Source organism: Odontesthes bonariensis, chromosome 21 (genome assembly GCF_027942865.1).
Source record: "Odontesthes bonariensis isolate fOdoBon6 chromosome 21, fOdoBon6.hap1, whole genome shotgun sequence".
Taxonomy (NCBI): domain Eukaryota; kingdom Metazoa; phylum Chordata; class Actinopteri; order Atheriniformes; family Atherinopsidae; genus Odontesthes; species Odontesthes bonariensis.
The window spans coordinates 24,263,755-24,274,093 of record NC_134526.1 but is presented as its reverse complement, the minus strand read 5'-3'; the positions used below and the strand labels follow the sequence as shown (position 1 = coordinate 24,274,093).

The 10,339-nt window shown below is 38.4% G+C and overlaps 1 protein-coding gene across 1 annotated transcript; it reads right to left on the bottom strand.

The window, feature by feature from the left end:
* Nucleotides 1–3,171: 3,171 nt before the first annotated feature.
* On the bottom strand, nt 3,172–4,986 carry bglap (bone gamma-carboxyglutamate (gla) protein). Its single transcript, XM_075454117.1, has 4 exons — nt 4,780–4,986; nt 4,525–4,572; nt 3,606–3,690; nt 3,172–3,450 (listed from the first exon to the last, which is right to left on the bottom strand). The coding sequence occupies exons 1-4, from the start codon at nt 4,835–4,837 to the stop codon at nt 3,348–3,350; spliced, it is 294 nt and encodes a 97-aa protein (XP_075310232.1). The 5' UTR covers nt 4,838–4,986; the 3' UTR covers nt 3,172–3,347.
* Nucleotides 4,987–10,339: the final 5,353 nt, after the last annotated feature.

Here is a 10,339-nt window from a genome sequence, read left to right as displayed (position 1 = left end):
GAAAAAGAATATTTAGAAAAATGAGATGCTTGTCTTCATAAACCTTTTATGACAGGATGTGATATTCGGTGTGAGTGGAAGGTTTAAAATTGGATAAAACAACATGCCAGAACATGGAGGAGCAAAGCAATCAATGATAGAATGAAACGAAATCTCCACAAGATAACATTATACTGACTGGAAAGAGTCAATGTTTCACAATCAGAAAGTGTTGCGAAGTTGCTCAACCAGCTGCCAGATAAAAAGACAAGAGCTCCATCACGCTGCTGGTTGACTCCAGCCTGTGTTGCCACTCACAAGCCATGTTTGTCAGGAGGCATCTTTGGCTGTAATGCAGATATAAGCCATTCACTGCAGCTATAAATACAGTAAGAGCCAAACCAGGTCAATCAAACAGACATAAACAGCAGGATTTTGGTTAGTAAATCAACTATTCTTCTCTGGAAACAATGATTCTATTGTTCAAATCTCCAGACTGCAGCTATCTCAAGGGGAAATCTGAGAGTAGAGATGAAAGATGTTCTTGCTTACTTTCCAGTAAGGAAACATTTTTGAAATAGTTAGCAAGTTGCAGAAAACTGGTATTAGTACAAAATTAAAGCTTTCGATCATATTACCGACTTTGATATAAAAATGACCTGACTAATAATATGCATTAATAAATCACTGATAATTATCCACGGTACCACACACTTCAAGTAGAAAAACTGCTGCATATGCAACTTCCTATACATACCAATCACAATAAAAATGCTTTCTTTATTCTTGAGGAGCACAAAATGCCCCCACTGGAAATTACTCTTAGAATCACTAGTTAACGGACTGTAGCAGGTCTCTGGACAAGGTTCTCATATGGTTTATTTATTTATTTTTTTTGCATGACAGAGCTTTGACCTGCATTTGTGGATGGCACAGTGAACTGTGTCCACAGACAATGATTTCTGGAAGTGTTCCAGAGCCCATGTGGGGATTTCCATGATAGAAAATCCCCCAAATCACAGGCATATGATACAGTTTTTTTGTTCCTTGTGTGCAGAGATGTCTCCAGTAAATTTGATGACATTATTTACCCTTGAGGAATCTTACCAGTTGTCCTGTTGCACTACCATTACTTTTGGCACAGATAAAGACAGACAGTAAATCAACTGCTGACAAAAATGGGACAACTTAAATGTTGGCCAAAAAAGAAGCTTCGCGTCAGAAGCTACATGATAAACTTGTTGGGCTAGATTCTCAAGAGATGCATCAGGGTCAACAATGCACAACAGCAACACTTTATTAAAATTCCGATCTACATTTAGATCTGCTGTTACTGACAAAAATAAAGAATAGTGTTCTGCCAGGCATTGCATCAGCAAACAAAAGCATGTACAATGTGGTGCAAAAAAACTTAAAAAAAAGATTTTGTACAATTTTAATGAGTTTAAAACTCAGGTTTTTTTGGTCATTTCTGTAAGTAGTCTTCAGGAAAAGTTCTGCAGGCTTCTTGAATGACATCCCAAAGCTCTTCTTTGGATGTTGGCTGCCTTTTGTTCCGTTCTCTGTAAAGATGATCCCACACTGCTTCAGTAATGTTGAGCTCCGGACTCTGAGCAGGAGTCATCCCTCCGTAAGACCTGTTGCCACTGATTTTCAGTCCACTTCTTGTGTCATTTGGCACAGCTCAGCCTTTTCTCCCTGTTTCCCTTCCTTAAGAACGGCTTCTTGACAGCCACCCTTCCATGGAGACCATTTCTGATGAGGGTCCAGATGCATCTCTCAGGTCTTGTATCAGGTCTTTGCTGGATTTTCTCCTACTTCTTAAGGACATGTCTTACAGAAACTGTTCATCTGCTGTGAGGAGTTTTTTTCGGGCCTTCCACTTCTTCTTTTGCCCTCTATTTGTTCAGATCTCGGGCTGCACGATGGTGTGGTGCTTAGTGCTGTCGCCTCACAACAAAAAGGCTCCTACTGCAAATCTTGGCTGAAGCCTTTCTTTGTGGAGTTTGCTTGTTCTCCGCTTGTATGTGTGGGTTCTTCCCGGGTACTCCAGCTTCCTCCCACTGAAAAAAAAAATCATGCCAGTTTCCTCCAGCAACCCTGAGTAGGATGAAGCAGATATAGAAAATGGATGGATTGTCCAGTTTCCTCAAAATTTTTTGAGGATGCACGGCACACCATGTGGAGATATGCCAAGTTATCAGTTAATAGCTCTTTGTGAGCAAAAACACCATCTAATATATGTTGTACTGTGTTATCGTTGGCATTTTTCAAAGACAGCTGAAGAAATAGGAACTATTGATGCGTCTCTTATATGGCTCAGCAGCACTTTTGTATTGTACCGTCTAGAAGTTGATGCTTTGGTTTGATACTGACCTCAAGATTTCTAGAAGTCAGTGGTCTGATAAGTGACTTTTCCACGTGCACGTGAGAGGAATATGCAGCCACCATGAGTTGTGTACGGGTTCAAGTGTGATAATACAGTAAAAAAGCTTTTATTTGAAGCAAATGCCACGTGTCGCTCAGCCGTAAGGTGAAGAACTTTAGTTGCAAAAAAAAAAAGGAATTTAAATACAGGTTTCTATCTTTGGCCACATAGTTTGAACAAAACACTGAATAATCCAAATCGCTGTGATTTTATTCATAAAGCATGGACATAAGATAAAGGTAGATGATTTCGCTTGTGGTGAAGAATAAACAGGTTTGCTCGCTATTTATAAAAGACAGTGAAAAGTGTGGAAATTTGAGAATGGAAACTGCTAAAGATGCTTAATTTATTTCCATATTTGTTTACCGCTGTTTGAAAATATGAACAGAAACTCTCCAGATCTGTGTTGTATTTCTAGTGCTTTTGAGCCCACATGGAGAAGTTTTTCTTTTAGTCATTCACAAGGACCCATCAGTACTGAAATAAAAAGAGAACATTGACCTTTTCAAGGCCATGAAACGGGAAGACTTTAAAGCAGAAGTGGATGGTAATTTACTGTATATGCCTCATGTTCAATGAACATGCTGCCTTTTTTTTCTAAAACAAGACAAAATAGAGACCTCTAGTGGTCAAAACCCATAAAAGCAATTTCATTATTGTTAGGATGTGGAGGTCATTGATCTTATACGACAGAAGGGAGATCATAAGAGAGATCAGACAGCAGCAGAGTTTTATTCATCTTTATTTACTTTCAACACACTACTCTACTGGCTGAGAGAATTACATTTTTGCATGTCTGTGCAGGGAAGAATTCTGAGGTGTTCCGCTCTCACACAGCTGGCGCAATGTTGCTCGACAGCAAAGAAAAACTTCAGCTCAAAAGTGGATCTGCAGATGAAAGGGGACACTTTTGCTGAGCAGCCAAGTTGTGGTTTTGCTTCTAAAAGGGGATTGGTCCGTAGTAAGCGGTGTAGGCGGCAATGATGCCGCTCGTGTCCATCATGTCCTCACAAGCCAAGTTGGCCTCACACACTTCTCTCAGGCTAGAACGGAGAGGAGACACAGATTGTTATTAATGATATGACTGTCTTATCTAACCCGAAACCTCTGACTATGTCAGATAAGCATCACACGCACAGATGTCAGGTTGGGAGCGTGTCTGTTCTTAATAGATGATGAGATAATAGAATAGAAATACCTCTCCAGCTGAGTCAAGGATAAATCTCCAGCAGCTCTCTTCTGCCTCACCACAGTGGAAGCCTGCTCCCTCTCCACAAACAACCCTGTAACGCCACGCACATCACACATAACGCCGCGGTTAGGTCTTCACATCTTAGATTGATTTTTCATCATCTAGAGACTGCAAAATAGCAAAGCAAGTCTTGTCACTATCTCTGACTCTGACTATAACAGAGAACACAATCTCCTTAAACTGGAAATCCAAACACCATCTCCCCACTCCTCCCATCGTCTGGGAAAAATCTTATAAATACAAACTGTTTATGTTTGCAAACAGATACAAATTCAGGCGAAAAATTCCACCTCTAAGCAACAGGACAAAAGTCAAGAACAATTTGACCCAATTTTTGCCAATAAAAAATACACGGTTGCAGATTTGAAGAAGTTGGTTCTAAAACAATGAACGTGCCAAAAAAAAAAAAAATCTATTATTTTTCTTGAATTTTTTCTCTTTCTTGAATTCTTTTTCGAGGTACTTGTGCTTGACAAAGGTAACGTACATGCATTTTGTACAAATTTATCTCATTTCTCTGGACTGCGAATCCATTGGCTTGATAGCTTTAGATATGTGCCACTGTAAAATGTAGATTTTTCTAAATCAATAATAGAGAAACTTATCAAATACATAATTTTTCACTTTTCCTTTGATTTTGTTGACAGTACTTAAGCGCTATTATATAGGTAAAAATGATCCTGCTGGACTGGACAATTAATATTTTTGACATAAAAATGTGAACACATCCTCACTTTGGTACTACGCACCTCCGCAATCTTCAAGTAAAAGTCCATATAACCGTATGTATTCAATGATTTGATGTACTAGGACAGAATAATTGCACAATGACTGACTGAATAATAGTGACAAATATTTCTCATACCCTCCTGAGGTGGGTTGTCACCAGCAGGCTGAGAGCCAGTGTCGGCACCTGTTAAACACGAGGGGAAGAAAATGCAAAAAATTATGAAATTAATACATTTCTCATATTCAAAATGTCATTATTTTCTCTGTCGTTATATTCAGTAAATCCCATTTGCCAACAGTTGGCAGGTTTTTAAAGTTTGTTGAAAATTTTTTAAGATGTAGTGTGACAATGGGAGCTTTTTTCTGATGTTTCCTGCTTTATGGAGCTTACCTGAAGTCACAAACATGACCGCCAGGGAGCACAGAACCAGGATGACCAAAGTCTTCATCTTTTAGCTTCTCTCTTCACCGTGTGACCCGAGACTTGAGCAGCTGTATCTCTCTCCTCTCTCCGTGCGACAGTCTTTCCTATTCAGAAATACGCTGAAACACAAGGTCAGTTTATAGTTGTGGCCCTCGTTGGAACATGGGTATGTGATTGGTTGGGGAATCGTGCATCACACACCCACACGGATGCAGACATACTCACCTCGGCCAAAGATCATTTGAGCAAAAAGAAATCCTTTTTATATACGCATGCATAAAAGACAGCAAACACACATATGAACAGAGTCAATGGAGATGGCAATGGATGAGAGTTTATTTTAGAGGTGATAAAGGAACATAAGAGGGCCACAAATATCAATCACTGGAAAGGTTTAGGTCTTTTTTTTTTTTCAAATCACTCCAACAGATTGTTGTTGTGAAACAGTGTGTGCATTTTTGATGTGCAAATTAAAAAAAAATGTAGAGAAAACACCAAATAAATGAAAGAACTAAAAAAAAAAGAGGCACTGAATAATGTATCCCCTGCTGTCCAGATCATGAAATCTTCAGAAACTGGCAGCTGGCACCCTGGAGAGACTTTTCCAGCACCCACAAACTTTTTACATTCAGGTCACTAAGTGTACGTTGCAACCAGAGCCATGCAATACTAGCTGAGAGAGACAAACCACCGTCTCTTGTGATGTGACACGATTTCAATCTGAGAGCTCTTTCTTTTATAGCAAACCGCAGCGACTTTCTACAAAAAGAAGGCAACATTTAGGAAAAGCATGTGTTTGTTTGAGGTGCTGCAAAAATTTGCAAAGATAGATTATTTTTATGCTGTAACAAGTGTGTGGTTGGCCAGTTAAGCTGAGGAAAGCTGCAACGGTAGACTGCTGCGTAATTAAAACACAACTTCACCCTATAAAGACGTCCCCTAATCTTTGGACAGTTTGAAAAATTCAGTTTTTTGCGTTTTTTACATTTTTATTGTAAAGTTTGTCGTTGATTCTTTGCTGAAAACTGTAGCTACCAGCATGCTGTTATAGTTTCCAAAGCCAGCTCCATTTCTTCAAGGAATTATATGAAACTATTCCTGATTATGTTTTTGGTTTTCATTCTTTGTTTTTCCTGGACATTTACATTCTGGACAGGTCATGACAGTTCTACATATGGGGTGTAATTTCACTGTCTGGGTCAGTGTTGGTGCCATTGTCTCTTTTCAGAGGCAGACTTCAAGATTCGGCCTCAGGACAACGTTCATTGTCCACATTAGACCAAAAACAGACCAAAATGACCTTCTTAGCTCTTTGGCATGCTGACATGACTGTGTGCTGATTTGGACGGCAGCAACAAGGACACTCATGAACAGATGTGTACAATAAAAAAAGTGACTTTTTGGTGAAGTAAACTCTATTAGAGTAACTGTCATCATTTCTACCTTGTATTTTTAAGAATCAGTAAGAACTCGAGCTTCTTAAGTAAAGTAAAACATTTTCTTAACATAATACATGAATTATGGGGGAAGAGTAAGTTTTACTTAGGTTTCCTCATACAATTTAAATGTTTAATAGTTGTATGTACATAAACCTAGAAATACTACATAAACTTTACTCTGAAAGTGTATTGTTAAAATCTACTAAATTACATCATAACAGCAAATACTACAGATATATAAAATTTACTTAAAATTTTGAGTAAAATTATGTTCCTGCCTATGAAAAACAAGTAGACTTTACTTAATTTGTTTAACTAAATATAACTTAAAACTTAGATGTAATTAAGTAAATGTTACTTAATATCTTCAAAACTCTTATGTTTTATGGTAAGTAAAATTGACTTGATACTGGCAAGTGAGTGTTACTTGATATTGCAGCATTAAATATTACTTAAATCATTTCAGTGCAAATACTTACAAAGGGTTTTTTAAGTAAATCTTATGGGTTGTTTTTTTCAGTGTTCTCTTTTATAAGCCAATAAAAGCCTCTCAGGCTGTGAGATGTGAGGGAAACTGGTAAATATTCACTAACAGTGATTGGATGAGATTTTTTTAAGGTGGCATAACAATACATGTAAATGATCAGATGCAAGTACATTCACAGAAATGATTCATGGTGGAGTTAAATATTAAGCATATAAATCTATTTGATTTTATTTAAATACTCATATTTTTTAAATGTATGTATTGAAATCTATTGGGTTTTATTTATATACTCATATTTTTTAAATTTTTGTATTGAAATCAATTTAAATCTATATAATTCTGTCCATTTTAAAATATATTAAATGTAATTACATAATACGTATTAACATGGTTTAAATAATCAAAGCTGTGAAACAAACAAGATTCTTTTATTTAAAATATATGTAATTGGTTTACATACAACTTAGGGGAAGTGAAATCTGGAAACAGGAAATTACATCCTTAATATTTTCCACTGGGCGCCATTTTCATTGCAGAGACTGTGGGACCTCATGCTTATTGGTGAGTAATCCAAGTCATCCTTTGTCTACTTACATCCATCTGTGTATTATTTGTGCAATTTTATCCTTTTATATTAATATTAATTTATTGATGATCAAATTTAAGTAGTTTGTGATGATAGTAGCGGTTTTATCTTAGGTCTACTACATCATGTGCTCGTTAGCTAACATTAGCTAGCAATTCACGTAAACTTAACTTAATTCCACCATAACTGGACAACTAAAGTGGACATAATTTTGGAGTTGTCCAATATTAGTCGAACTATTAAGACACGGCAAAATATTAAGACACCCCCAGATAATGCGATTGTAATTTTATCTGGCATGTTTCAGAGTTAAACTAGAGAAGACGTGTGCGCATGCTCCACACTATCCCGCCATCCAAGAAAGCAGGTCAGTTTGTAATCCTGTTGCGTCAGTTCAAGGGACTTAATTTTTTTTTTCTTCTTTTTTTTTTTTTTTTTACACCGAGAAGTGGAGCCATTTTCCTTTTCGTGGGCCCATTTTAACGGATTATGTAGGTACAATAACCGGTTAACAAACAAATACGATATGTAAGTTAAGTTACAGTTAAGAGTATTAACTGTAATATAGAATATTTGCATAATATTCTACTCTAATACTTATATTATCTAGCATCTAGCTTAGCATTTCCCTTTCTTTTATATGTTTCACAACTGTATTGTGTATCTAAGCAGAGAGTTTCTAACCAAATCTTGTACTTTAACTGTATAATGACAATGAAGTTTCATTCCATTTCAGGTAAAAAAGAAGAAAAGAGATGAGGCTGTGATCCAGGAGAAGTTGCAGCGAACCTTCTCGCTTAGGAGACAGGAGATTCTCCAGGAGCCAAAGATTTCAGACTTCCTAAACAAATGGCCAGCACTCTTTGACATCAGTGAGGTAAGTGTGAATCTGAAGTTTAGTAACTTTAATAGCGCTTTTGTGCACCCAAGTGTGGAGCATGCTAGCTTTGCTCAAGGACCCTTGAGCAGTGGACAGTCAGAGCTAGGATTCGACTGGGATTCCACTGACCTACGGTCTATAAATGACCAGGGCTCAGTTTCTACAACTAAAATTTAAGTCTGTCTCCTGTCTGTGTTATTTTTTTTAGAAATCAACTTAGAGTTTATGCGGCTGACGACTGTACCTCTGACCTCCAAATTCCTTGGAGAACTGGACCGCCTGACCAATGACCTGACCAGAGTTTTCCATAACAAAGGTGGAGCTGCAGGAAGAAAGATCAGAGCCGTGATGGAAAGGACGGATAATGTAAGTATTATTTTGGTCTAACCTAATATACATATGGTTTGTTTGACTCAGCCATATGGAAAGGCAATGGGAAGTCACCAGGTGACTTCAAGATAGTCGAGGAGGGAAATGTCAGTAGCTTGGCTGCCCTCAGCACATGCGTGTTCGTGTCTCTTGACACTGACCAGCATGGAATCATGTAATGTTTGTTTCAGAGTGAAGACATCAATGTGAGGCGTGATTGTGTGCTGAGATGTCTGAGCATCTACCTCAGTGAAGACCGGGACACACTGGTTAAACAATACGTGGTAAGTTTGTCATCCTTGTGTCCTTTGCGCCAGATGTAATTGATTTCCCTCCAGGTGTGCCTGACAATGTGGCGTTCATGAGAATGGGATGGACATTAGGTCACATTGACCCTGACCACCAATAGTTTGTCACTGAGTCCAAAGGGGTTGTTTGTTTTGAGTAAGAAATTCCCTCAAGGCAGTGGTTGCTAGTGATGCTACTTGCAGGAAGTAAATCCGAATGGTCTGGAGGATCTTGAGGTTAAGCATCGGGTCCTGGCACCTGAGCGCCTCCAATATGCCAATGACAACAATTCAATTCAATTCAATTAATTTTTATTTATATAGCGCCAAATACAACAAATGTCATCTCAAGGCACTTAAATAATAAAGTCCAATTCAAGCCAATTGGAATTCAATTAATTGTAATCATAATTATTCACAAAATAATCCAATTTGTTCATATAGAGCCAATTCAGTAACAATTTCCTAGCTAAGGAAACCAACAGATTGCACTGAAACTTCGTTTTTGGTCCAATCTCCCGTCCTGAGCGTGCCTGAGGCGACTGTGGAGAGAAACGACTCCCTTTTAACAGGAAGAAACCTCTGGCAGAACCAGACTCAGGAAGGGTGGCCATCCGCCTCCACCAGCTGGGGTTTGAGAAGACAGAAAAGAGGGGGGGGGGGCACTGTAACACCATTCAAAGGATTTCTGTTGGAACAGGGAAACACGAGTTAATGACCACAATAATGTCACATATACATAATGTCATTTGAGAAATTGAACAGGGGAAAAAGAGAGCAAAGTGAGGAAAGGTGTGACAGATGAGCTCCCCCAGCAGTCTAGGCCTATAGCAACCAATTCTGCCCCAAACAAGAAGGTGAGGACACAGAAACGTGATAGTAAAGAAAGCGGTTATGTAATTGACACCTGTTTTGGAAATGTTACTTAGAAAGGCCTTTCAGATTATGTCAGGTCTGTTTTGATTCTTGATTCTGATCATGGTCAGGATGCATGTGGTGGACTGTCTTCTTATGAACTCAAACGTCTTGAGAACATCAGAGAGAAGGAAGCCTTCTTGTCTTCCTTGAAGTTATTGAGAATGAGGAGTCATGTGACTCCGGTCGGCCATGTTGGCAGAAGAATCTATTGGTTGCCAGGGGCAACGCCATTAACTTAACGGATATCTTAACGGATATCTTCCCGCATTTGTCATTTCGGCAGGGCAGAGACGAATACAAAAGAAAGAAAGAAAGCAAAGTAATGGAGAGAGATAAGGTGAAAGAAAAGGGACCTTACAGGGACAAGCTTATTACAAGCGCAAAGCAGCGGTATTTGGAGAAACTGTCCAGCATCCAAAATATTGATCCTTACGAGCTCCCTGCAGCAGAATGGCACAGAGACCTGGACCAGTTACCTCCGTGCACATATATGGACATAGTCAATTATCTTGTCTTTGGTGTAAGTTACTACACTATGCAGGAGTTTAAAAGTCACAAATC